The following is a 27,016-nucleotide window of genomic DNA, read 5'->3' on the forward strand; positions in this document are numbered from 1 at the left end:
AACAGGGACAGACAAGGGCAATGATGCAGTCTGGAGACCAACACTCCTAAAATTCCCCAAAGATGTAGTAACACGAGGTGTGACAGCACAGAGGTGGCAGGTCTCGGATCAAGAGAAAACGACAGAGAGCCATAACTCAGCACCGGTGAGAGCACCCCCCACGAACACACACAGCACACAGACACCACTGACAGCCATTTAATCTCTGCTGCGGCTTAGAACAGGCACGTGGTTCCCACCAAGGTCAAACAGCAGTGCCAACGGAGGGGACATGTCACAGTCCACAAAGCAGAGTCCATGAACCGCATTTACCTGTCAGGCACTGTGTCTGCGGGTCATATCAGCAGGGGGGCACACCGCAGCCTGTCGAGGCCCTGCGCCACGTCTGCAAGGTCAGGCTGGCGGCAGGGGCACATCGGGCAGTATCCAGTGGTCACACACCGTCTGCAGGTCACAATTGCGGAGGTCACATCACAGCGATGTGCTGTGCCGGACAGTTGCACTCTGTGTCTGAAGGTCGCGCAGGCAGAGGGGGACAGCCCATGGAGCAGAGCCCGCAGACAGAGCCTGAGGGTCGTGCACTGTCTCTGAAGGTCACACTGGCAGACGGGACATGTCTCAGTCTGAGGAGCAGAGCCCGTGCGTGGTGCCTGCTGGTCATGTCCCGTGTCTGAAGGTCATGCCGGCAGAGGGGAACTGTCACAGCCTGAGGAGCAGACCCCGCACATGGTGCCTGCCAACTGTATGGGTGCTGGGGACACCCGCAGGCAGCTGCCATGCCCACTGATGACGCCCCGTCCTGCCACAGCAGAGGCGCTGGGTGGGTGCCCTGGTGGCTGCCCAGCCCCGCGGTGGCCCCGCTGTCACTTGAGGCCGTAGAGGATGGCGAAGCCCAGGAAGAAGATGAGCCCAACCGAGAGGTCGGAGAGGAGGCGGAAGCGTCCCTGGGCCGCGGCCTCCTCCCGGCGGAGGCGCAGCTGTTCCCGCCGCGCCCGCAGCAGCCGCTCCCGCTCCAGCTGCTCCCCGTAGTGCGCCCGGTAGAAGGCGTCGAAGTCGAAGGGCGGCGGGACGGGCCCGCGGCGGGCGGCGGTGGGGGTGCGGGGCGGCGGCGGCGGCGGGGCGGCGGCGGGCGGGCGGCCCGAGGGCTGGGGGGCCCCGCGCACGTCCTCGGCGCTGAGGAGGCCGCGGTCGTACTTGCGGCGCAGGGCGGCGCTGCCCAGCACCCGGTAGGCCTCGCTAACGGCGGCGAAGCGGGCGGCGGCGGCGGCGCTGCCGGCGTTGCGGTCGGGGTGGTAGCGGAAGGACTGCTCGTAGTAGGCCGTCTTGATCTGCGCCGCCGTCGCCGTAGCCGGGACCCCCAACACTTCGTACAGGTCGCGGCGCGGCCGCGGAGCTCCGCCGCCGCCCGTCTGCCCGCCGCGGGACGGCGCCAGGCCGAGGCCGGGCCGCGGGGCCCCCGGGACGGTGGGCAGGAGGCGCCGCAGGCGGCCGAGCGCCGCCGGCTCCATCAGGCCGCGCCGCCTCAGCGACCGCCCGCCGCCATCTTGGGCGCGACGGCGCAGGGCAGTGACGTCGGGCGGCGGCATGGCGGGCAGCGGGCGGCGGCCCGAGCACCGCGGGCCGCCCGAGCTGGTGAGCGGCGCGGCGGGCGGGCGGGAGGGAGGGAGCCGGGCCGGGCCGGGCCGGGCCGCTCCGCTCCGGGGATCCCGGGCCTCACCGCCCCCGCCTCCCTCTCTCGTTGCAGTTCTACGATGAGGCCGAGGCGCGGAAGTACACGCAGAAGTACGGCGGGGCGATGGCCGCGGGGCTGCCGGGCCGTGCGGGTGGGCAGGGGGCTGTCGTGAGGCGGCGGCGGGGTGTCTCGGCATGGGGCGGACAGCGGGGGGAACCCGCCGGGCGTGTTCGGGGATCCTGCCCTGAGGCCTGGGGGGGGGACGACCCCGCCGTGTGGCAGCGACGGAGGGGCCCCATCCTGAGGCGGGGGGGGGCGGTAACCCCGCCATGTGGCGGCGGTGAAGTGGGTGAAATCCGACCGTGAGGCGGTGCAGGGGGCGCCGAGCCGCGGGGTTGCCGCCTGCTGCCCGTGCCCTGCCGTGCCTTACAGTTCCCGGGTGGTGGAGATCCAGTCGCAGATGTCGGAGCGGGCTGTGGAGCTGCTGGGGCTGCCTGAGGACCGGCCGTGCCTCCTCCTGGACGTGGGGTGAGCGGGGGCCCTGCCCTGTGTTGCGGCACGCCAGGCATCAGGGGCTTTGGCCGGCCGCGGCGGTGGGGCCGGCCGGGTGCCTGGGGGTGAGGGGCATCCAGGCCCCCCGGCACCGGCATCTCTCTGTTGCGGGCTGAAGAAGAGGGACAGGCACCCTCAGACCAGGCCCGTGATCCCTGTGCTTTCCCCCCTTTTTCTCTTCAGCTGTGGGTCTGGGCTGAGCGGGGATTACATCTCCGAGGAGGGTCACTACTGGATTGGCATGGACATCAGCCCTGCCATGCTGGGTGAGCAGGCCCTCCTCCCCTGCCACCCTCGCCTCGCCTCAGAGGTGGTCCCCAAAGGTGTGAGCTGGTTGCCTGAGCCATGCGTTGTTCTGTGCAGATGTGGCCGTGGAGAGGGAGGTGGAAGGAGACCTTCTCCTTGCAGATGTGGGTCACGGCATTCCCTTCAGGCCTGGCATGTTTGATGGCTGTATCAGGTGAGTTTGTGTGCATAAGCAAGCTCTATTGATACTCTATGTAACTGCATCGTTTGTACAGTACACGTGGTCCGCATGTGGTGCATAACAAATGAGCGCGACTGTCCTTATCGGTCGCTCTCTTTGCTCCATGCGACTTGACTGGGACTCCCACCTCTCTGGGACAAGCGGCTGAGATACTGGATGGTAGAAGCAGCTTCCAACAGCTGTTTCCCAAGTGATGCTTGTCTTTTTTTGTACTGGTGAGCTAGGAAGTTTATTGAAGTAAATAAAATAAAACTGGTGATATTGTCAGGAGGGTTGAGACCTGCTCTTAGGAGGAATACAGAAAGTATGTCTGTACCGTTGCTCAGCTGCAAGGTCAGTCCCTGGATCAAAGGTTTGATGTTTGGTTTTGGGATGAAGAGCTAGGTGAAGGGGACAGAAACACTTTTCTGCTTAGAGAATGCCTCAGAAAGGTGCTGGGAAGGAGCAGGGACTGTCCATTGCTGATCCAAACACCCTGTTTGGGGTTGCTCGTTGGCAAAACCTGCATGGCCATGCAAGGGCCACAGCGAAGCACTTGCCTAAAGGGGATGCTTGGTGATTCTTTTGTGCTTGAATAACTACTGCACGTTGTTGGGTTTTGGCACAGTGAGTCTCCAGAGGGGTTTGTGTAACTGCAGAACAGAAGGCAAAGCTACATGGAGAAAATTAAATCGTTTCACTGAAGCCTAGCACATGCTTAGCGCTGGAAGGTCAAAGGGAGGTGACAAGCTCTGCGAAAGAATCGATGGCTCAGTGTCCTGGGGGGTCTTGTTTTCTTTCTCAGTATTTCCGCAGTGCAGTGGCTTTGTAATGCAGATAAGAAATCACACAGCCCTCCAAAACGCCTTTATCGATTCTTCTCAACTCTTTATACCGCCTTGGTAAGTGTCATGCTCTCCCAGTCAGGCCTCTGCCTACTATTACATCCTCGCTGGTGCATTTTAGCAGGATATTTTAAGTCAGGTATTTTAAATAAATGCTGCTCTGAAACAGAGGACCGGCAGGAGCACCCATTTCCGACCTCCTTGCCTGCCTGCGTGGTGTCTTGTGCTTCTCTGATCCCTGCTGTTACCCCCGTGCCATGCTGTGCTGTGGAGGAGCTGGCTCTGCAGTCTGAGCAGCGCTCCTGGGAGAGTTCTGCAGGAGGCTTTGGGGAGGTGGGCGCTCGTGTCTGGGCTAGGAATTGGGTGACTGGAGGGGTTGCCTGCATTGAGACAGGTTTGTGACCGACTTTATTTCCTGTAGGCCCGAGGATCCCGAGCCGTCCTGCAGCTGTACCCCGAGAACTCAGAACAGGTACAGGACATCAGTCAGTGGGGAAGAGGTACAGGCAAAGCCAGGCTGAGAAGTCATGTGCTCTTTGGGGCTCTGAATGCATTGTGTTTCTCCACATCGCGTCTGTGTCTCTGTCCTTCCTGCCATCTGTAAAGCTCTTCAAGAACCCCCCAAAAAAACCTATAAGGAGAATGCCCTTTGCAATTTCTGTTGCTTCACAGCTTGTCTTGGGCTGAGCCTTAAAATCAAAGAAATTGGCAGGACACGATCTGAATCTGCTGTCCTGGATTTTGCCCTGTGTGACTGGGTTTGAAGACTGGCCTGGAGTCATCAGCGCTGTACTGTAACTCCCCAGGGCTGGAAAATCCAGCCCAGTATCCCTCTCCTAGAGAGTCTGCTGCACCAATTTACCCAGGCTAGACTGAGAAGCAGGGAGAACCAAATAAAGGCAGCGGACTGGTGTCCAGATGGTACTGCAGAACTGGGAGCTTGGTGCAGAGTTTAACAGGAGCAGGAGCAACCCAACTTTGGCATGTGCAGTTAGCTGTGGTCGAGCCCAGAGGTCTCTTGGGCATTGCTGGTGAATGACCACTAAATAACTTTTGCCCGTGCTTCTGTTCCCAGCTGGAGCTCATCACGGCCCAAGCCATGAGAGCTGGCTTTACCGGAGGAATGGTGGTAGATTACCCCAACAGTGCCAAAGCCAAGAAGTGAGTCCTGTGTCTCTGTTTATGTGTGTGTTTGGGGTGAGGCCTGGGTTTAGCAGCGATTGTTTTATCCAGGCTGTTCTTTCTCCCATGATACAGTCCTGGACAGAGGTTACAGCTTAGATCTGACTCTGTTATAAACAATCTCAGTCTTGCTTGGGGACTGGGAATCTCAGGCTGAATCCCAGCTTCATGCTCCTTATTCTTGTTCTTTCAGGTTCTTCCTTTGTCTCTTCGTCGGGACATCTGGCACGTTACCGAAGGTGAGGAGCTCCGCCAGGCAGCAGAGTTGCCTTCCTGGCTGCTGGGTGATGTGGAAGAGCTGTGGGCGAGGGAAAGTCACTGAGTGGGAGCCAGGCAGCTCTGCGCGCGCAGACGTGACTTCATTTATACATTTGCTGTCAGTCTCGCCAACCCCTGCTGTCCCTGAGATCTGGTTTCTTTGCCACAATTTCTGGAAGACCAGTTTGTTCCTGCTCCAGTCCTTCCCCTTGCAGAGTCCTGGGTTCCCCTTCATTTAGATGACACGACTGTTAGCTCTGTCTGCTCCAGAGGAGAGTGAAACTTCCCCATTTTGCTTTTCAGGGCCTTGGTACTGAGTGTGCTGATGGAGAAGAGATACACCAGGCAAAGTTCACCAATGAGAGGTACTGTGGGGGGGGTGAAGCTGCAAGTCCTCCCCAGGCAAGGAGTGGGGGGGGTGTAAGGGCTGGGTTTTGCTGACTGAGGGCCACAGCACTGCCTTGTGAGATGTGACCGAAGGGAAGGGGGGGCTGGGGGCACTGAGGGGACCCTTGGCAGCCCAGCTGGGCACTGCTTTATCTTATTGAAAGGCCCCAGACACAAGGAATGGAACGGATTAGTTTGGAGGGCTTTGCTGTGGCGTCGTGGGGCTGTTGTTGATGCTTACCCAAGAGCTGCAGCTGAGCATTCAGTTTGAGGTGCGCTTTCTGTCCAGCACTCGGCTCTCCAGCTCAGCGCTGTGGCATAGGCCAGTGGTGATGGGAGGCGGAACGTTTACAGTGCTGGGGATGCCAAGCATGGCTTTTTTTGTTGGGGAGGCAGGCTGCTGTGCCTGAAGCCTGGTGTTCCCTTTCTTCTGCTGTCAAATTCCTTGCTTAGCTCTGCTTACCTGTGGCCTGGGGGTTTCTCCTGCTGGCCAGGTCTCCTCCCACAGTAGTGGTGCAGGGAGGAGCCCCTCTTGCAGCCAGTGGGAGAGACAAAGAACAAAAAAAACAAGAGGAAAGTCGTCGTGGCTGCCAGGAGCTTGTGGCTGCCATGTTTTCCTGCCTCTTACACTGCTGTTCTTTGCTCACTTAGTCCAGGGGGTACCTGGTCTTAAAGGGTAACAGCAGAACTGGCAACTTGTTGGGAAGCCAGAGGCTTTGTCTGCTTTGTTCGGAGTAGAGCAGACAAGGGGAAGGTGGTTGGTTGTGCTTGAGCCCGTATTCCCCCGAGATCCCCGAGCCCAGCGTGCTGCTGCTGTGTCAGACACGGCACAGGGGAGTGCTGGTCTGCTGCAGCCTGTGGAGGGTAGGTATCCCTTGGCTCAGAGCTGGCGCTGGAAGCAACCTCCTGCCCCAGAGAGTCTGGAGTTGGACTGTTTGGCCCCAGCGCTGGCTGAGCCTCTTTCATCCCAGGGGTGGTGGGAGGAGTACTCACTGGTTTTCTGAGGCAGATGGCATGCCCAGATCTGGGTGGCAATCCTCCAGGGCAGAAAACTCTGCCCCCCACCTCAGTTCCTCTCCAGCTGCTGTCTGCTTTCTCCATAGGACACGGTTCAGAAATGCCAAAGGCAAGTCTGTGAAGAAAAGCCGGGACTGGATCCTTGAGAAGAAGGAGCGTAGACGACGACAGGGCAAGTAAGTTCAGCCGGGTCCTGCCTCAGCTGAGGCTGACTGTGCTGGTCTGGCCTGCTGTCACCCATGCAAACTCCTGCCATGAACCCGCTGCCCTTCCCCTCCCAGAATGACCTGTGGATTGTGCTTAGCTGCTCTCTTTTCTCCACAGGGAAGTGCGAGCAGACACGAAATACACGGGTCGAAAGCGCCGCCCTCACTTCTGAATTGCTCTGGACACTGCTGGCATGGAAGATGGTGTGTTGGTCCCTCCAGTGAGCCTCCCGTGGATGGCACAGATGGGCACCCCAGGCACGGGACTTGCTGGGACAGGTCACTGTGGCTCTCGCAGGTGTAAACTGGCTCAGGTGCTGCCCAACAGCCAACTGCAAAGCTTCCAGCCCTGTTTTTCTGGTGAAGGTACAGTGGCAGACAGTGCTCTGGCCACTAGGTGTCTGCAATGCCATTGCTTATCTTCCTGAGAGTGCAGCGCACCATCTGGAGCTCCAGGTGAGCCAGAACGTTATATCCAGCCTCCTCACTAAACAGTCAATGAGTCAGAAATGTTGCTGGTCTCCTGTGTCCTGCCCTCAGTGCAGGGGAGTACTGAGGTGGGAATACAGCACCTCGTTCCCTGCCAGCATCCCCTCTGCCCACAGGCAGGGAGCCAGGCAGCGTACAGCTGTGTGTCCCACGAGGGCAAATCTTCCTCCTGGCAGAAGTGTTATTCCTGTGGCAATTGCTCCTGTGGGCGCTTGGCATCAGGCCTACCCTGTATGCTGTGCTGCTCCCAGGGTGCTGCGGTTCTCCGTTACCCCAGCCCTTCCTCCCCATCACCTCCTCCCTTCCCCGGAAACAGAGAGGTGCCAGCCAGAGCTTTACAGTTACAAATGTTTATTCTACATAAAAATTCCACAAAATGGGAAGCTGTTTTGCACCCAAAGCTTTGGGAGAAGAAAGGGAGGCTAGCAGGAAGGGAAAGGGTGAAGGAGAAGAGGCAACATACAGTGTCATCCAGCCCAGTGAGACAGAGCAAGCCAGGGTCAAGATCCACATAGAAAACAAGGACACTTAGCTCACAGTACAGCAACAGTACAACTCCACAGGGGGCTCGGAAAGCCTTCAAGTACATTAATTACAAAAAAAAAACAATCCCCAGTTCGAGTGCAAGCTGTGCGTGCCCCACACTGCTCGTGGAATACTGCATCGACACGCTCCCGGTGCTGGGAGGGCAGGTGGCACTTGGAACAGAGGTGGTGTAACCCAAAGGACAAGCGGTTTGAGGTTGGGGGCTGGAAAGAAAAAGTGAAATGTCTCCCCAAAGCACAACCACACTGTTGGTGATTTGGTCTGTACATGCAACGACGGGTAGGTAAAAAGGAACTGAACGGGGCTTCCCGTAGTGCAGGGGTAATTATTGCACCAAAACACCCTCCCCTCACAGCGAGGACAGTGTGAGCCTGCCTGTGGGGCGGCGATGGCAGCCTGCTCCTCTGCTTCCCTCGCGTCGGAGCCTGGAGCCACCGCCGCCTGCAGGATCCCAGCAAGGTGCCAGTGGCAGCATCGCCGACTGGGGCCCCGTCCAGCTCCTGCTGCTGGGGGGCTGCTGGCGCTGGTGGTACCAGCAAGGAAGGAGCAAGTGCCAGAATCCCCCCAGCGCTGTTCTTGGCCTCGTGCCTTGACGGAGCTGGGCCACAGCCCTGATGACATGTGAGCTTGTGCCACAAAAGCCGCTGCTTGGAGTAAAAAAAAAGTCACCTTGCGATAGCAGTGGGCATCACTGCAGGGTGAGAGCCTGAGAGGAGCTTTTTTGCCTGCCTGCCCAGGAGCAGCCCTGCCAGCAGCGTTATTGCTTCCCGGAGGAGGGGGCCCAGCGCTCTTGCTGGCTCAACAGAGCAGAGTGCAGACTGGTGGCAGGGAGCCGCACAGGGACAGAAGCAGCCGGCACTCATGCGTCACCTCCAGCTCCCTTTCTTGTAGCCAGACATGTCCACGCAGAGCAGGGACCCTGCCCGTGCCTTCCTCCTGCCCTGGAGGGGGGCTCCAGAGCCGGCTTGCCCGTGCTTGCGGGGGTCCCGGTGCCCCAAGCCCTTCGGCGCACACAGGCTGCAGTGCTGTAGCTCACATCGGTTGTTGTGGGACTGTGAAAAAAGGGGGCTCCGGTCTAGGATGTTCCCATGGCCACGCACGCTGGGGGCGGGGGCTGGGGCTGGGCAGGGCAGGGGATGCGGGCTGGACGTGCTTCCCAAGCGTGGCTGAACGCGACCAGGGGCTGTATTGTGGGACCTTGCCTAACGGTGGCAGGGAAAGAGCCGTGTCTAGGTTGCTGCTGGGCAGGGCTGCACCTGGGGAAGGCAGCGCTGTCACTTGGCTACAGCCCGCTGCCTTCCACCATGCACCCACGGGCACCACACGTGGGGCCAGCGCCTGCACTCCAGCGCCCAGCCAGGGTGGAGGAGCGCAGGGTCGGAGCAGCCCTGCCCTCACCCCGGTCGGAGCGGGGAGGTGACACACAACCTGCAGCTGGAGTACTCGCTGCCATCGAGTGCCCTTTTTCTGCTCCCAGCATCTGGGCTCACATCCAGCCCCTCTCCTAGTGAGTGGCTGTCAGCTTGGCCCAAGGTGCCTGCCCTGCTCTGGGCTCCTCTGTAGCGTTTTGGCATGGCCACGGGCCAGCTGGAGCCCCAGAGTCTCCCAAGGAATGAGGGCAGAGCCCTGCCCCAGCCCAAGGAAAACGGACAGTAGCAATGCAGGGCCCCTCCGAGCTGCCAGCGGGCCCAGGCCACCCCACAGTGGCTGCATCCATGGAGTGGGTGCGGCGGAGGGCACAGGGCACCCAGGTGCTCCCACAGCACCCTGCCGAGTGCCAGTGCCTCAGTGGATGGCCCAGGGGCTGAGCAGGCAGAAGGGCACTGTGCCAGGAGGAGGTGGCAGGGGCAGGCGGATGCCAAGAGGTGGCAAAGAGATGGAAAGGGGCAGTTGAGCACTGCCCTGCTCAGGAGCTGGTAGGACAGAGGAGGAGGAAGGCTGCTGCTCCTGGCTTGCAGGGGGCATGCAACAAGGGCCACTCCTGGGACCACAGCAGGAGAAAGCCCAACCGCCTCCAACCCTCAGCCATGGGTGCCTGTGGGGAGAAGCGATGCTGGAAGCCACCCTGCTTCCAGGCAAGCGCTGCCGGGGGCTGCGGGCATCTGAGCCAGCCCCAAACCCCGACGGCCAGTGCCCAGGCCTGGGGGCAGCAGGAGCCAGGGCCACCGTGTACTGGGGCTGAGAACAGAACGATGCGGCTTTGGTGCAGGGCGAGCGGCCAGTGAAACATGCTGGCCTTAAAGTACCTGTGCCCTCCTGCCCTGCCAGGCCAGCACCAGAGTGCAGCACAGGTCCTCAAATGGCCTGTCCCCATCCCCAGGCAACTGCGATGGCCCCAAGCAGCAGCTCCTCATCCCACACTGCTCCATCAGGTACCCACCGCCAGCATCGGCACGTCTAGGCCCTGGCACCCACACCGGGGCGAGGGCTTGCCGAGGGAGGGGGCAGCCCTGCCTTTGGCAGAGCAGCAGGGCACAGCCACGGGCACAGGACAGGCAGGGCCGGGGAGGCAGGGCCTGGCAGAGCGCACCCCTGGGGAAGGGCCCCGTGAGAGAAGCAGCCCAAGGAAAGGTGTTTGCAAGCACAGACGCAGCTGACAGACATGAGAGCTCTGGCTGGAGGTGATGGGGAAGCTGGGGGAGGTTGACTGGGCACTGTGCTCCTGAGGACCCCTAACACCCTTCGTCAGTCCCTCCTCATCCTCGGCTGTCACTAACAGACTGCCCAGCACGGGAGGAGCAGCAGCGCCCAAGGGCACCTCTGTCCCCACCGGGTCCCAGCCAGCCACCCAGGCTGGAGCAGTGATGAGAGCTCGGGTTGCCCCCCAGGGTCCCCCTCGCGCCCATCACCATCCCCTGCACCCTGCCTGCGCCCCGGGGCCGGCGCTCCCTCCACACAGACGCACCGCACCGCACACACAGCGTCACAAACAACCATGCATTAGAAACTGAAATGCTGCTGGGAGGCTCCGGGGCTGCGTGGTTCGCTCCGGCGCGGCTGCAGCCCCATGGCACGCGCGGCTCCGTCCATCGCACACAAACAGTCCCGTGGGGTGAGTCTAGCCGAAAATGCCGCCGAAGGTGGAGGCGATGACGATACCCAGGATCACGCAGCAGATTATGATCATGATCTTCTTCTGCTCAGGTGTCCCGGCACCGGCAGGGAGAGAGGGGAGAGGGCACCATGAGTGTTGGGGGCTGGCTGGCCCCGAGCGCTGGGGGCTGCAATCTGCCCTGTTCCTGCTTGCCTGTGGTGGGCTCTGAGCAGCACCAATGGGAGCCAGAGGGGCTCCGGCAGCGCTGCGGCAGGGGTGGGCACCCTAGCTCCCCCTTCAGCCCTGGGCTGGCAGAGCTGAGCTGGTGCCCCACAGGTCCCCAAGCTGCTACGGGACCGGGTGTGGGGACTGGGACAGCTAGCACTGCGCTCGCGGTCAGAGCTGGACCATGCCTTTTCTCTACTCTTTTTTGGCAAGGAACGTGGCTCTCGCAGCAGGCCTGGCCCGCAGGGTCCGCCCTGACCCTTCTCCTCCCCCCAAGCAGCACCCCTGCCTCATGCCTCGTCATCAGCACTCATGCGGTCTGCGCTGGGGAGCTCTGCCTCAGCTGGTGCCACCAGTGGGGCCCGCGCTGCACCCAGTGGCGTGGGGTAAAGCAGTGCCCAGGCACCCCTGCAGCTGCGCTGTGCTGCCTGCTCCTCTGTGCAGGCAGTGGGGCAGGCGGGGTGCCCGGCAGGGGCCTGCCCCCGCGACGGAGGCATCAATAGTGTAGGCAGGGGAAGATGGGCCCCAGCCAGTGCCATGACTCACCCGTCTGGCTTTGCTCTGGTACTTCACCGCTTTTTTGGTGTCAGACACGGCCCGCTCCACATAGTCAACCGAGTGCTCCACGTTGTACTCGATGCGGTCGATCATCTCGCCCTGCAGAGTGGGGACAGAGCCCGCGCGCCCCCACGCGCGCAGACGTCAGCTCCTTCCTGCTCTGCGGCTCCCCAGCACCATGTGGACGTCACCCTGCCCAGCAGCCCTGCATGGGAGAGAGAGGGACTGTCAGTTCCCTGCAGGCAGTGGGGGCCCCGGGGTGCTCCAGACCATGGGCTCTGTCCCAGAGGGCTGGGACCTCTGTGCACATCCCAGCAGGGAGGCAAGCAAGGGTGAGGGTCAAGGGATTCGCCAGCCCGGTCCTGGCCTGGTGGCCACCCTGTCTGGTGTCTCAGGTGACATCAAAAATCACAACAGGATCTACAGTAACACCGCGCTGCTGAAACCGGAGGCAAGGCAGGGGAGCGAGGACAGCATCAGCAGCGCCACATGGGATGCTCACGAAGCCACGCACATGCAGGGACGACCACTCTGATCTGCACGAGCACCCTGCCAAGAGCGGAGGGCCCCGGAGCGAGGCTGGACCGCTGGGCCCTTTGAGGACTCCTGCCCCGCTCTGCCCCGGGGCTGCAGGGGTGGGCTGGGGACGTGGACTCCTGCAGACATGGGGACACGGACTAGGGCGAGCTCCCCCCACAGGCTGCCCACCTCCTTTGGCTCCCTCCTGACCGTACAGGGAAGCAGACAGGTCCTGCAGCAGCTGCAGACGGAGTCTGAGATGTGACCGATAGGGCTGGCAGGGGTCGGGGGGGGCTCAAAGCCCAGTGCCCTCCTGGATGGCACGGAGGGAATCAGGGAATCAGGGCTGCAGAGCTGCGGGGGGTCATGGCCAGCGGCTCTGCAATGCTCATTTCTCAGCCTAATGCTGGAGAGCACGGGGAGGATGAGCCTTGCAAGCCCAGAGGTGCCCTGGTGTTACCCCCCAAGCACTGACCCCACCAGGCTCCCTGCTGCTCCTGTCCCACGCCCACGCCAGCCTGGCTGCATTGCCTAAAGCTGCTGCTTCTCCTCCCCGCCTGTGCCATGCCTGGGGCAGAGCAGGCAGCTGCCAGCACTGCTGCCAGCCTGGCACCCCTCTGCTCCTCAGAGCCTCCCACCCTGCAGGGCAACGCAGGGTGCTGGCACGGTCTGGCCCTTAGAGTGGGACAGGGCTCTGCAAATCCCTCGCGTCTGTCCCCCAAGGCAGACAGGACGGGGCACCAACACCACCATGCCACAGCGACCCTTGCCTGCCTGCCATGGGCAGGCCCTGGCACCGCGTGAGAGCCACAGACATGCAGGGCGCAGCCATGCAGAGCGGAGCATGCAGCACCGGTGAGGGCTCAGCGGGGCTTTACCTGCCACTGATGTCTCCTCGGGCCATGGCAGCATGGCGGGCAAAAAGGGGGGTGAGCAGAGACACCGGAGCACATGCCTGGCTGAAGGGCCAGGCGCCGCAGGCTGGCGGCACAGCCGGGGCAGCCTGGCAGGACCACCAAGGCTGGTGGCACCCCGAGCTCACCCGGCAGGGCGAGACGGAGCACCCGCATGGCAGCCACCCACTGCCTTCTTCCAGAGCCCATCACTGCACCTCCCACCCCAGGCACACAGCAGCTCCCGGCTCTGGGGTGCAGGGAGGGTGGCTCCAGCCCCGGGGGGCCCAGCTCAGCCCCACTGGGAGCTGCATCAGCCCCAGATGCAGTTTTCCCCTCGGCACCCAGCCAGGCAGGGGACCGTCGGCAGCCCCGTCCCCCTCCAACCTCCCCAGGTGAGCTGGCCACCGGGGCTGCAGCATCTCCCTACCTGGCTCTCCACCAGCATGGCCATGTCCATGAACATGTCGTGCAGCTCTCGGATGCTGTTCTCCAGTTTGATGATCTCGCTGTGCCGTGTCTCAATCTCATTCAGTGCCTGCTTGGTGATGTTTGAATCCATAATGATCTGCAAGAAGACAGGGGCACGGAGCACCGTGCTCAGCTCCTTGGATGCCAGGATTAGGGGCACCAAGAGAGGGAAGAGGAAGAGCCCCTCCAGCCGCCCCAGCCAGGCAGTTTGCAGCAAACCCCCTCCCCACCCTCCGGCCAGGACACAGCCCCTGCTCAGGAGCATCTTCAGGCCAGACCTGAGCACCCAGATCCCACCTCCTGCGTGGGCCATGCTCATCACTCCTGTACTGGGGCCACCATGGCAGCACGTCCAGCACCCCCAGGATGAGGGGGCTGGCTCGGCTTTTGCCCGTGCCAGGCTTGGACCAGGGCTAACATGCAGTACTTACCCCGGAGGAGAAGATGGCCGGGTTGCCGCTTTCCAGCATGTCCTCCAGCTCCTCGCTGGTGGTGGTCCTGCCAGCTGCAAGCGACACAATACAGGTCAGCCGTGAGCTCTCCGTCCTGGTCACGGGTCCCGCAGCCCTACCGCAGGGCTCTGCTGGCTCCATGGCATCTCCTGAGAGTGGAGCGCAGCAAAGCTTCCAGCCCCGAGAGCACACCGGGCAGTTCGAGGGGATGCCATCCCGCAGCCAGCCTCGGTGCCAGCCCTGCGATCCCTCTTTTTAAGGGGGTCCAGCTGCCAGCTTGGCCCAGCTCACCCAGGAAACCCCATCTGTCCCTCCTGGTCAAGCTGCCCATTCCTGTGGGGCAGGACCCCATTCCGGGCCAGTTCAAGGCCACGGGAACACCGGGCTCAGCAGGGCTCGCTGGGCTGCCTGAGTCTTAGCCCTGCAGCTACGTAACAGAAACCAGGCTCCATCCTTCCCCCTGCGACACAGCCCTCCTCCTTGGCACCAGGGTGATACCTTCAGCCCCACAGCTCCTTTGGGAGCAATTCACCCATCATGCATGGCTGCCTTCCCCTCCCCACGGACACTGCTAGAGAGGTGAGAGATATTAATCACGCCATGGGTTATACTGATCCTCCACCATTAACTGCAGCGTGTTCTTCAGGCTAACAGCCAGGTAGGACCCGTGAAATTACAGTGCTGAACAGAGACGATGGCACCAGGCAGGTTTTTGCTGGGGCTGCCCAGTGGGAGCAGATCACACCTGGAGAGAGGGCAGGAGACATCCCAGCGGTGTGATCAGGAGCGAACGGGGGCAGATGGGCAGGAGCAGCTAACGAAGTGTCTTTACCAAGCCCGACAAACCCAAAACCAGCAGAAGGGCAGGCAGGGAAGGGCTGGGATCTAGTACAGTGCTTCCCTGCGAGACGCTGCCTGAAAGGTTCTGTCAGTGGTATCAAAAGGGACAATAACATCCCTCGGGATGAGGCCAGGGCACCTCTGAACGGGGGATGGAGGAGATGTGGCAGAGCACAGGGACAGCCCACAGGCCAGCACTCCCTGCTTCCAGCAGTGCAGCACCAGGGGCTCAGAGCAGGGAGGTGCCCGAAACCTTAAACCCAGTCCAGACCTTCACCACAAGCATGGCAGTGCCCCAGGGAGCACCGTGGGGGCCCCTGCCCGCCCAGCCATGCCTGGCTGCCACCCTGCCTATGGAGTTCTTCCAACAAGGACACCTCCACACACGCCTCCTTCTTTGCAAGGTCCTGCACTTGGGTCCGGGCAATCCCCAGGACCAGCACAGACTGGGGCATGGATGGGTGGGTGGATGGAGAGCAGCCCTGCGGAGAAGGACTGAAGGACACTGGTGGGTGACAAATGGCACATCAGCCGGCAACGTGCGCTTGCAGCCCAGAAAGCCAAGCATCTCCTGGGCTGCAGCAGCAGCAGCGTGGCCAGCAGCTCGAGGCAGGGGATGCTCCCCCGCTGCTCCGCTCTCCTCACACCCCCCTGCAGCACCACCTCCAGCTCTGCGCTCCCCAGCACAACACAGACAGGCCCCTGGTACAGCGGCTCCAGAGGAGGCCACCAAAATGCTCCCGGGCCTGGGACACCTCTGCCGGGGAGAAAGGCGGAGAGCGTTGGGGCTGCGCAGCCGGGAGAAGAGACGGCTGCGGGGAGACCTCACTGCGGCCGCTCAGTGCTGAAAGGGGGCTGAGAGGAGAGAGGGAGACTTTTGACCAGGGCCTGCGGTGACAGGACACGGGGTCTGAGCAAGGGTGGGGTCAGGCTGGCCATAAGGAAGCAATGTTGTACCGGGAGGGTGGTGAGGCACTGGCCCAGGTTGCCCAGAGAAGCTGGGGATGCCCCATCCCTGGAAGTGTTCAAGGCCAGGTTGGACAGGGCTTTGAGCAACCTGATCGAGTGGGAGATGTCCCTGCCCGTGGCAGGGGGTTGGACTGGATCATCTTTGAAGGTCCCTTCCAACCCAAACCACTCTGTGAGTCTGATTCTCTTGCCCTGAGATGCAGAAACAAGACCACTCGAAGCTCCTGTGCTCTGCACCTTGCTGGGGCCCCATACGCATGGGTGCTCTGAGTGCCTGTGATGGGAATGCGTGTTTCTAACTTTGCTTCAGGAAAATGATGCCATATCAGCAGATATTGGTGGTGATGGCAGCCAGGAGCACATGGGAGCCTGCAGGCTCTGGGCAGCATTACGTGGAGGTCGTTTGCTGTCTCCTGGCACCAGGAGGCTGCACGAAGGCAGAGGGAATAAACCCAACCACACACAGACCTGAAGAGCAGGAGACTCCAGTACTGTGCTGGTTTTGGCTGGAATAGAGTTAATTTTCTTCCTAGTAGCTGGTATAGTGCTGTGGTTTGGATTTAGGATGAGAATAACATAGATAACACAGTGATGTTTGAGTTGTTGCTAAGTAGTGTTTATACTGGGCAAGGATTTTCAGCTTCCCATGCTCTGCCCAGTGCACAAGAAGCTGGGAGGGGGCACAGCCAGGACTTTGTTACCTGCTAATGCTCATCAGCTCTGATTTCCCACCAGACCAACAGGGTTTACATCCACGGCTGGGCCAGGAATGTGCAGCCTCCTCATCAAAAGCAGGTAACGAAGCTTTCTGGGCCACATGATAAACAGAGCGCCAAGACCAGGAAGGGTGGCAGGGTGCAGAAATGCGCTGGGGTCCCTTGCAAACACCGCCTGGGACCTCAAGCTCTGGGAGGCTGGCGGGCACGCTCCAAGAAGCATAGCGGGCAGCTGGGACCGTTCCCCTGATCTGTCCCATGCCTGCACCTCCTCGCCCGGCAGTGAGAGTGTTGCACAGCTCCAGATGTATTTCTCCTCCTGGGAACACAGGCGAGGAAGCAAGGAGTGGGCTGAAGGGATGGCAGCTGAGGGGAGCAGCTCTCCCAAAGGCCTCCAAGGAGCAGGACTAGCTAGAGGGCTGGGACAGTGCCCCGAGCACAGGGGACACAGCCCTCATACAGGGTTGCGAAGGAGCCCGAGAGGTGACGTCTGAAGCCTGTGTCATCCCAGCTGCGTCAGGCAGGGCTGGATCCAGCGCAGCAGCTTCCCCAGCCCCTGCGACGGGTCACAGCAACCGGGACATTGCGGGAGAGAGCAGGAGGTGGGAGCTGCAGGCTGGAGCCCATGGGGCTCCTGAAGGCAACAGGGAACTGTGACCAGCGGGCGGCACAAGAGAAGGAGCCATGTGCTGGGGCGTCTGAAAACCAGTTATAGTTGGAAGAGAAATAGAAAATAAAAAAAGAACAAGAGAAAAAAACAGTGGCCAGGAGGGGAAAATGGAACTTCCTTAAAACTACATTTTTCTCTTACTGGTTTTCTTGAAATGAAATACTTTCTCTGCAAGTTAACTGCCCACAGCCAGGAAGGAATTCATCTATTATTTATGTGACTAATATCTCATAATCTAAAAAGCTAATAGGATTTTTATTTTAATAACTGCTAGGAAGGGCTCAGTGACACTGTGAGCCCAGCCCAGCTGGCTCTCGCAGCCAGGATCAGGGCACAGACCCTACAGGGGCCGGCACTGTTCCTGGCACAGCCAGGGCTGTCTGGCAGGAGCTTGGGACAGGCAGCCCAGGATGCACGGAAAGAGAGCAAAATGGGATGAGCTCGGTCTGCTGTGTCCGGACACCGAGCTTTCAAGGTAACAGGATGGTTCCAGGGCTCCACTGGTCCAGGTTACAGCAAGCTGTGGGAACCAGAGCACCCAGACCTCCCTGAGACCACATGCTCAACAGGGAGAGCAAAGAGACGCAGAGAAAGATGGCCCAGTCGGTGCGGGGAGAGCCCCAGGGCAGCGCTGCCAAGTCTCCTCGCTTCGGGCTCTCCCAGCAGCTGTTTCCACCGCTGTAACACTCAGAGACAAGCAAGTTGCCTTCAACAGACACGAGGAGCCTCAAATGAGCCCGCTCCCCTCCCATGGTACTGGGGGCTGGAGGGAGGGACTCAGCCGAGTGGCTCAGCAGGGAGCCCAACCCACAGCTCAGCGCTTCTCCTCTGCAAACCGAGTACATCTTCAAATGCAGCTGCGTACTGCAAGGAGAGCAAATAATGAACAGAGCAGACCTTAAGAACATCTTTAAAAAGCACAATAAAGCTTATAAAAAGGAAGAAAAGGGACTTGCCCAACACAGCAGAGAGATGATCTATGTGTGACATTAGCACCAAGAACCAGAGAGGGAGAGGAGCTGCAACCTGCTCCTCCGTGCTTGGTCTGCAGCCCCGAAGAGAAGCAGCCCGAGCCAGACGACCGGGACCCCTGCCCCACAGCAGAAGCCCTCCCTTTGCAGAGGAGTGGGGATCCTCTGGGGTTGGGGGGGGCTGAGCCAGGAGCCAGGGTGTCCCTAGCACATGCAGGGCCCTCAGCAAGCTGGCATCCATCCCACAGCACCTGAGCAGGGTGCTGAGAATGGTGTCCAGCAGCAGGGCCAGACAATGCACGCTGTGAAATCAGGTCTGGGGTAGCTCCAAAGAGTCCCATCAGGAGCAACAGGAGATGGGGCTGGAGATAGGACTGGAGACAAAGCTACAATGTAGGGCCGGGGTCCTTCCAGGAGACATGAAAAGAAAAGGACTGGGGACACTGGCACAGGTTGCCCCGAGAAGCTGTGGATGCCCCATCCCTGGAAGTGTTCAAGGCCAGGTTGGATGGGGCTTTGAGCAACCTGATCGAGTGGGAGATGTCCCTGCCCGTGGCAGGGGGTTGGACTGGATCATCTTCCAACCCAAACCACTCTGTGAGTCCATGATCCTATGACATGACTACAACAAAGATCCAAAGTCCCAGGAGGCAGGGCTGGAGACAAGCTATCTTGAATGTAGACCTGAGCCCACCCCAGGAACAAGGCCAGAGTTAGGGCTGAAGACAGGTACCTCTATGGGCTGGGTGGCCCAGGCCTGATCTTACACAGCTCCTGGAGCCATAGGCAGAGGAGAAGTCCCATGTGAGGCTGGTCTGGACAACTAAGGCCTGTTAGTGCCCCCAAAGCCCTGAGAAGCTGCTGCTTTGCAGCAAGAGAAGAACCTGGCCCCTGTCTGTCCCCCGTGTGAGCTCAGTGCACGCTGCTCATAGCTGCAGGTGCCATCTACGCACTCATGGGTCTAAGGAGCTGTGTAATGCCAACGTCCCCTTGGGTTCACAGAATCATAGAATCGTTAAGGTTGGAAAAGACCCTTAAGATCATCGAGTCCAACCGTTAACCCAGCACTGCCAAGTCCATCACTAAACCATGTCCTCAAGCACCACGTCTATCCATCCTTTAAATACCTCCAGGGATGGAGACTCCACCACTGCCCTGGGCAGCCTGTTCCAATGCCTGACTGCCCTTTTGGTGAAGAAGTTTTTCATAATATCCAACCCAAACCTCCCCTGGTGCAGCTTGAGGCTGTTCCCTCTCGTCCTATCACTCATTACTAGGGAGAAGAGACCAACCCCCACCTCGCTACAGCCTCCTTTCAGGCAGTTGCAGAGAGCGATGAGGGCTCCCCTCAGCCTCCTCTTCTCCAGGCTGAGCACCCCCAGCTCCCCCAGCCGCTCCTCCCCAGCCTTGTGCTCCAGTCCCTGCCTTGCTGCCCTTCTCTGGCCACGCTCCAGCCCCTCCATGGCCTTCTTGTAGTGAGGGGCCCAACACTGAACATAGCACTCGAGGTGCGGCCTCACCAGTGCCCAGTCTAGGGGCACTATCACCTCCCTGGTCCTGCTGGGCACACTATTCCCAGTACAAGCCAGGATGCCATTGGCCCTCTTGGCCACCTGGGCACACTGCTGGCTCATGTTCAGGCGGCTGTCAACCAACACCCCCAGGTCCTTTCCCGCCAGGCAGCTCTCCAGCCACTCCTCCCCCAGCCTGTAGCGTTGCATGGGGTTGTTGCGACTGAAGTGCAGGACTCGGCACTTAGCCTTGTTGAATCTCACGCAGTTGGCCCCGGCCCATCGATCCAGCCTGTCCAGGTCCCTCTGTAGGGCCTTCCTACCCTCCAGCAGATCAACACTCCCACCTAACTTGCAAACTTAGTGAGGGTGCACTCGATCCCCTCATCCAGATCATCGATAAAGATATTGAATAGGACTGGCCCCAATACTGACCCCTGGGGAACAGGGCTCGGCTCCAGGAAGGGTCCATAGCCCATTTCCAGCCACCATCGCATGTTTTGGGATGACAGAGCACCACTCCCTCCAAGGGTGACCCGTGACACCCCCTTGCCAGCTCTTCCTGCCTGTTGGCTCCTTGCTCTCAGCTGAAACCGCCCTGGTTCCAGGAAGGGAGAACAAGGGCTGGAACAGCACAAATTCACAAACCCGTTGACTGTGCTCAACTCCGAGCAGTCACTGGCACAGTGACAAGGAGGAGCACGCCAGACGCCATGCATCAAGGAACCCCTAGAGACAGCCCCGAGGGCAAGCAGTGGGATCAGCTCCAGGAGATGCCATGTCTCTCACAGGCAGAGGTGGGATGGGATGCAGGATACACATTCTCATCCCGGCTCTCACCACCTCCTCGCTGCCCTGTTCCCCTATGGCAGAGCACGGGGCTGGTAAAAGCTGTGGCGGAGGAGAAGGATGAGAGCAAAGACATCCCATGGATTAACAACCGGCCAGCCCATGCAGGCTTGGCCAAAGGCCATAGCTGGTCAGGAAGAGCTTGCTTTAATGCTGTGCCAAAGCACGAAGCCCGGAGGCTGCAGCTCGCCCACGCCATCCAGCACAACGCTTGCCAAACCTGCAGAACCCCAGAGGACTTCCCAGGGAGTCCATTGCCTTCTGGCTAGGTTTCCTTGTTTGGAAAAGCTGTCATTAGCTCCTCAACAGCAATGAAATCAGATGAAAGTGTGCTAGATACTTGGTTGATCTGCTGCCCACATCACTGCAGAGCTACTGCACAGCCACAACTGAAAGGACTGAGACAATGCAAGGTGCTCACAAAGGGAGAAGGGCCTGGGGGGAAACCCCTGCCCTGAAGCTTGGCAAAACACTGGAAAATCATGAGAACTGGACCTCTGCCTCCCCAGAGAGTGCCAGAGTACATCTTCCTCTTACTTGGCATCTCTAGAAATTAAAGTTTCCTGGGGAGAAGAAGCTCTGCCAATGAGCAAAGCAGCACAGAGCATCGCTGAGACCTGCAGCGCCGAGGGAGAAGCAAACTCAGCCCTGAGCTGGCAAGGAGAGAACGGCGAGAGCCGATGTCATGGTGCAGCAGGGCCATCAGAAGCTCTGGGACAGGCAGAGACATGAAGACTTTCCACCTCAAGGCCACTGCACAGTCCTTGGCCCTGCGATGCCCAGCTGGGTGGAGTGACCGTCCTCATCGACCAGCTCCCAGGGGATCGGGCAGGAGCAGCTCCATGAGGGCACGCAGGACCCTGGGGAAGCTCCCAGGGAAGCCTCCGGTCCCACAGCTCACACCCATCACCCAGCTGACGCCGAACGCCAGTTTGCCCAATGCTGCATGTGGGATGCTCTATAAATAGGGAAGACTTCAGGCACCTCAGGGCTGCAGAAGTTGAACACGCCATGGCTGAATTAACTGTAGCAGCTCAGCTGTGCTCCTTTGGCTCGCAGCATCCCTCCTCCCGGCGGCACAGCTGCATGAGCACCCACAGAGCAACAGCTAGGGCTCAGGTTGGAAACACCGAGGACAAGGCACCTTCCCAAGGTTGGGATCCTCTCCCTGGATCTGGCTTTCAATCTCTCATTAGATACAAATCCATACAACTCATGGAGAGATGGATAACGCTGCCCCGTCCACCTGTGCGTGTAGGCGTAACGGGTACGAGCGACCTGACCCACTTGGCCGTTCCCCAGCTCAGACAGGTCTAGCACTGCCTGCGGTGGTGTCGGGATGAGCAGACTTCAGCTATAAAAGCCTGCCCAGCACGTTGCAAACTGCCACCCGCCTCCTCATCCCTCAGGACCCCTTCTGCTCACCCGGGGGAGGCTGCAGGGGCCAACTTCCAGCACTGTGCAGGCATTTTCACCCAACGAGACATTTTTAGCTCAGATAAATCCCGTGGTCATTCCTGAGATGAAAGTGTCACGGGAATCCTAAATAAGCCCATCGCAGCACCGGGGGCTCTGGTGCCAGAGCAGCCCCCAGGCTCTCCTGGCTCAAGGGTAGCTTGGGATGCACCCGTAGCTTGCCTTTCTGCACATCAGTTAACCTGGTCTCGCACAGTGGGGCGGGGGGCTGCTTAAATCTCGCAATGCCTTCGGAGACGGCAGATGCTTTATTTTTGGCTCCTCGGTCTCGCACATAACAAAACTGTTCATAAAAACAAGCAGCGTCTGTGCAGCACCTCCATGGCTTCAAAGCTGCACACCCACCACAGAAAGCTCCTCCAAGCCTCAAATCCAATTTCTCTAGGAGCAAAACCTAATTAGATTTAAGATGTCGTTTCTCATAATGGACAAAACAAAGAGGAAAAAAATGAAGGAGCGACACATCCAGCCGCAGGGGGCAGGGACACTGCTGGGGGGGAGGCACGGTCCAGGCAGAGGACAGCCACCGAGCATCTGTCCTGCCGTCACCCACCCCAGGACACGGCACATCCTGCGATCCCTCCATGGCATCTGCGGTCTCAGTGTGCTTGGGAGCAGAGCGAGTGAGTAGCAGGGGGTGAGGGCAATGATTAAGGCTGGGGCAGAAGCAGAGGGAGAGGAGAGGACACCCACTTCATCACATCAGACAGGCTCCCAGGCTCAGCGTGTGCCGGACGGGCAGGGGTGACGGCGAGGGTCAGTGAGGCCCAACCTCTGGCACACACAGACATGGCGGCGCCCAGATAAAGAGAAGAAGCGGATCCTGAGAGGGCTGTGGGGAGCCCCAGGGGGTGGCTACGGCCCGGGGCAGTGGCTCTACATCACCATTTCTTCTGCAACTGTCCCACTTCCAGAGCAAGAAGCAGATGCGGTTAGGATGGAAAAGCTTGCCAGGTGCTGGGGAGCCTCCCCAGAGCAGCTGAGAAGTCCCTGCTCTCGTACTTTCAAAACCCCAGTCATTTACTGGCTTCGCTGTCAGAGCTCCAGGCACTTTCTATCTTTGGATTCATCAGCTGAAAACGAGAGCTGAAGATTTTGTGGAGCTTTGTGCAGTCACCACATCCCAGCTGAGCTCCGTTCAAAAGAGCCTGTTGAAGAGCCCCTGGAGCAGCAGGGACTGAAGGTGCTGGCTGGGACACCCCAGGACAAGCAGAGCCCTCTGCCCAGGAAGCACTCCTGATAAAACCTCAATAAGCTTGTTGCTTTTGATGAGCCTTTTTGCCTCTGTCCTGACAGAGGAACCCAGCTTTTGCAAAGGACTGTGCACAGGACCGTGTACCTTCCCGGCACAGACCCCATCCTGCGCCTGCTCCACACCTCCAGCCCGAAGGAAAAGCAGGTCCCTCGCCGTCACTAACCAGGACACGTCCTCTGCACCCAGCCACGGCACCACGGGGAGTCCTGAGCAGCTTTTCCTTGCGCCCCATCAATGCTCTGTCGGGCACTGACAGCTCAGCGGCATGGACAGAGCAAAGACAAGTATAATTTAATATATCTGTATAATTTAAGCAAAGTGGCAGAGTTTTCCAAAATCTGGGAGTAAAAACCCAAGAGGAACGTCTGCAGGCAATTAAGGACCTGGCTAAGTCCTTTCAAATCTTCTCCTCTCTTAGAAGGGAGGCATAGGGATACCTTAAATTCCTGTTTACGTCACAAGGCACCCCTGTGGCTGGGTATCACCTACAGAACGCCGTTAGCTGAGGAGTCAGTCAGTCAGCGGGGGCAGCGGCACACTCCTCATCCTGCTTTACATTAAACGTCAAGCTCTTGTTGAGCCTCCCGTCAGTCAACCTTTCCATTCAGCCGTGGGAAACCTTTCTATTATTATTATACATCATAAAGACTAATCTTAACAGAGGAAAGGCTTGCACAACCAAGTCACCTAGACCTTCACAGAAACTACCATACCCCACCAGCACCCAGAGTCCCAGGCATCTGCAGCTCATGAAGGACATTTCCAGAGGCGACTACCAAGGACGCCATTCTGACTCAAAGATCTCCTACCTTATTATTCACACGGAGTTGTGAAAGGGAAGAAAAACACCCATTTGCTTGTGAGAAAAAAACCAAACTGGCCTAGGCTTCAGACTCTTTCCTTCTGGCACAAAACCCCATGACGCCTTCCTGGCAATGAGACTATTTGCAAAAATCTCTTTAAATCTCTGCTGGCCCTGACTTCACCCTTGCTTGCTTATTCCCCTGATTACGGTGGTGGTATGGTTCTTCTTTGCTGGGAGATGACCACATTTCTCTAAAACTAATCAGGTATCACCGCTTGCCCAGAAGAACCACCAGGAGAGCAGGTTTTGGGGAGAGGCAGGACCAGACTCTGTGTCTCTGGGTGACACAGGGAGTTCTCAGTGCCACAGTGGTGACAGCCTCAGAGGTGTCACCTGGGGCCCACCTTCAGCCAGACGACACCACTACTGCTGCTAAGAGCCACCATGGTCCTGGGCCCTGGGAGATGCCTGGGGCAGGCACCGAGGCTCGCGCTCCTCCTGCAGCAAGGGAAACTGCTGGGAGCAGCAAGTGCCCCATCTCAAGAGCTCACTTCTCTGGTTTTATATTTAGTTCAGTTCACCCACGGTGAAAAGCATCCAGAGGAAAGGCAAGGCAACGCACAGGAGTCAGGAATTCCCACTAGCTTCTCTGAACTCAGAATTAGCTACAAACAAGGAATAAATTTCTCTCCCTGTGCTCTCTGCACTCTCTACACAGCATTTAAGAAACTCCAAGGGGAGTTTTTGCTCTTTGCTGGATGCGGTTTGACACCGAAATGTAAGGTACCACCACTTGTCTATCCCCCAGCAGGAGCCGTGTCCCGGTTGCTCCCACAGGTGCCCGCACAGCTCCCGTGTACCCCCGGGTTTTCACGGCAGCTCTGATCTGGTGCAAGCCGGTGCAGGATGCAGCCCCACGGCACGCACAGCCTGGCTGCGTTCCCCCTCCAGGTTTACTCACTGATCTCCAGCTGCCTCTGAATCCTGCCCTTGCAGCGCTCCCGGTAGTCGGTCTGCGTGGCATTGTACTCGGACATCACCTCCACGAACTTGCGCGACAGCGTCGAGTGCTGCAGGGGGGAGAGGAAGAGAGAGCGGGGGTGAGGGTCCCGCGGGAGGGAGAGACCTGCCAGCCCTGAGCCGGGAGGAGGCTCAGCCCTGAGCACCCCCACACCTCTAGCAGCCCAAAGAGCATTTCTAGCCCAAAAGCTGCTCTGAGGAGTGTGACGAAGTGCAAGGGGGGCAGGTGGCAGCAGGGGACACAGCCCTGGTGGGATGACCAGACGCACCCCTCACCCAACCCCAGCCCAAGCATAGCCTTAGTCCCCAGAGACGCCCTGGGGTGGTGGCAGACCCGCCGGTCATGGCTGGCAGCACCCTCCTGCACCACACCACAGCTTGTGCCCAAGCAGCCCAGAGCTGAGGCCACAACGGTGCCCTGTGTTGAGCACCGCCTGCCTCTGCCATGCTGCCGGGATGTGCCGGACCTGGCATGGGTGCAGGACGGACCCGCAGTGGTCACTTTGCAGTGCTGGAGCTGGGCAGGCAGGCCCCAGGGGGACCCCACACCCTGAGCCATCGGACCTCCTCCTTGGCTGGGAGCACTGGGCCAGGGGGACAGGGGATGTGTGGGGCAACTGTCCCTGCTCCAGAAGCATGGTCCCGCTTTTCCCTCCCACACTGGAGGGCTCCCCTGAGCACCAGCCCCACTGGGATGCAGAGGGTGACCGCCTGCCCCAAACCGAGCAGCCTGCAGAGCTGCCAGCCCAGGGCGGATGGCATGGCGGAGCTGTCGGCCCCCCACCCCAGAGCACCCTCACCTTATCAGGCTGCTTTCCCTTCTCCAGGAAAGGTGCCAGAAACCCTTGGAATTACACCTGACCAGAGTCCAGCTGACCCCCCCCCCCCCAGCGCTGGCTGCTGCCCCCAAGGGGGAACTCACCCCCCCGTGAGCACCCACACTGGGGCCTGATTTGTCCAACCTAGCTGCCAGGCTGAGCACAGCAAACAGCCCTGAAGACGTTCCAGGAAGGTCAGGACAGAACATCACGTGCACCCTCCATCCAAGCAATGCTTGAGCGAGCCCTTTCCCCAATATGCCACAAATCAAGTTTCATAGGATCACGGACTCAGAGCACGGTTTGGGTTGGAAGGGACCCTCAACGATCATCCAGTCCAACCCCCTGCTGCCACGGGCAGGGACATCTCCCACTCGATTATGCTGCCACAACATAAAAGCCTTTGGACTGCTCTTCGGGGTTGTGGAAGGCTTTGCTTGGAGGTAGTTTTGCTTGCAATTACAAAAGGGATGCAATGCCCTCGTCTTGTTCTTGGGAGCAGTTGGGCTGTTTATAAAGGCAGAGAAAATCCCACCCTGCAGCTGGGAGCTTCATTCTGACTGATGGCACTTGCACAATGTGAAGAACTGCCAGCAGCGGGACACGGGACTCGGCTGTGCCCACCGAGCGGGGCCGGAGCAGCAGCTCTGCCGGTGCCAGCTGCCCTACGCCGCTCTGCGCTCCTTGCCCTCCACGGCTGTCGGCAGCAGCCATTCCCCACAGCGTGCTCCTGTCCCGTCCACTGAACCAGGCAGGAAGGGCTGGCAAGGGGGTGTCGCAGGTCGCCATTGGTGGGAGTGAAGCTCGGTCACCCTAAAACACGTAACGGTGGCGGAAATGAGCTATGGACCCTTCCCGGAGCTGGGGAGGGTGGGGAGGGTGATTAAGCCAAGGGGATGTTGGCATTACGCAGCTCCATAGACCTGTGAGCGCACAGATGGCAGAGCTCAGCCCTTGCCTGCAGCTATGAGCTCACACGGGGGACAGATAGGGGTCAGGCTGCTTGTTCTCTTGCTGCAAAGCAGCAGCTTCTCAGGACTTTAGGGGTACTCATATCACAGAATCGTGGACTCACAGAGTGGTCTGGGTTGGAAGGGACCTTCAAAGATGATCCAGTCCAACCCCCTGCCACGGGCAGGGACATCTCCCACTCGATCAGGTTGCTCAAAGCCCCGTCCAACCTGGCCTTGAACGCTTCCAGGGATGGGGCATCCCCAGCTTCTCTGGGCAACCTGGGCCAGTGCCTCACCACCCTCCCGGTACAACATTGCTTCCTTATGGCCAGCCTGACCCCACCCTCGCTCAGACCCCGTGTCCTGTCACCGCAGGCCCTGGTCAAAAGTC

General features: G+C 59.6%; 3 protein-coding genes across 16 annotated transcripts in view; 1 reads left to right on the top strand and 2 right to left on the bottom strand.

The window, feature by feature from the left end:
- Nucleotides 1–1,586, bottom strand: part of DNAJC30 (DnaJ heat shock protein family (Hsp40) member C30) — a gene marked incomplete at its 5' end in the record, with an annotated part of 23,074 nt that extends 21,488 nt beyond the window's left edge. For 13 of the 14 annotated variants that reach the window (XM_082328643.1, XM_082328641.1, XM_082328649.1 and 10 more), the window contains one exon: nt 313–1,586. In XM_082328643.1, the coding sequence (XP_082184769.1) occupies nt 864–1,586 (723 nt within the window). In that variant the 3' untranslated portion in view covers nt 313–863. Of the gene's footprint in view, nt 1–14; nt 103–312 lie in introns of those variants that run through there. The other variant, XM_082328645.1, reaches the window with a different exon arrangement.
- BUD23 (BUD23 rRNA methyltransferase and ribosome maturation factor) lies at nt 1,561–7,089 on the top strand. Its single transcript, XM_082328638.1, has 12 exons — nt 1,561–1,632; nt 1,745–1,782; nt 2,105–2,200; nt 2,408–2,490; nt 2,588–2,684; nt 3,496–3,592; nt 3,957–4,007; nt 4,611–4,696; nt 4,911–4,956; nt 5,279–5,340; nt 6,466–6,555; nt 6,704–7,089. The coding sequence occupies exons 1-12, from the start codon at nt 1,585–1,587 to the stop codon at nt 6,756–6,758; spliced, it is 849 nt and encodes a 282-aa protein (XP_082184764.1). The 5' UTR covers nt 1,561–1,584; the 3' UTR covers nt 6,759–7,089.
- A 3,577-nt stretch (nt 7,090–10,666) lies between these two features.
- STX1A (syntaxin 1A) overlaps nt 10,667–27,016 on the bottom strand; it is a gene marked incomplete at its 5' end in the record, with an annotated part of 95,998 nt that continues 79,648 nt past the window's right edge. The window contains 5 exons of the mRNA XM_082328639.1: nt 10,667–10,756; nt 11,426–11,536; nt 13,280–13,417; nt 13,752–13,825; nt 24,796–24,904. Of these exons, the coding sequence (XP_082184765.1) occupies nt 10,679–10,756; nt 11,426–11,536; nt 13,280–13,417; nt 13,752–13,825; nt 24,796–24,904 (510 nt within the window). The 3' untranslated portion in view covers nt 10,667–10,678. The remainder of the gene's footprint in view (nt 10,757–11,425; nt 11,537–13,279; nt 13,418–13,751; nt 13,826–24,795; nt 24,905–27,016) is intronic.

This window comes from Platalea leucorodia (assembly GCF_965183815.1).
Source record: "Platalea leucorodia genome assembly, chromosome: 16".
Taxonomy (NCBI): domain Eukaryota; kingdom Metazoa; phylum Chordata; class Aves; order Pelecaniformes; family Threskiornithidae; genus Platalea; species Platalea leucorodia.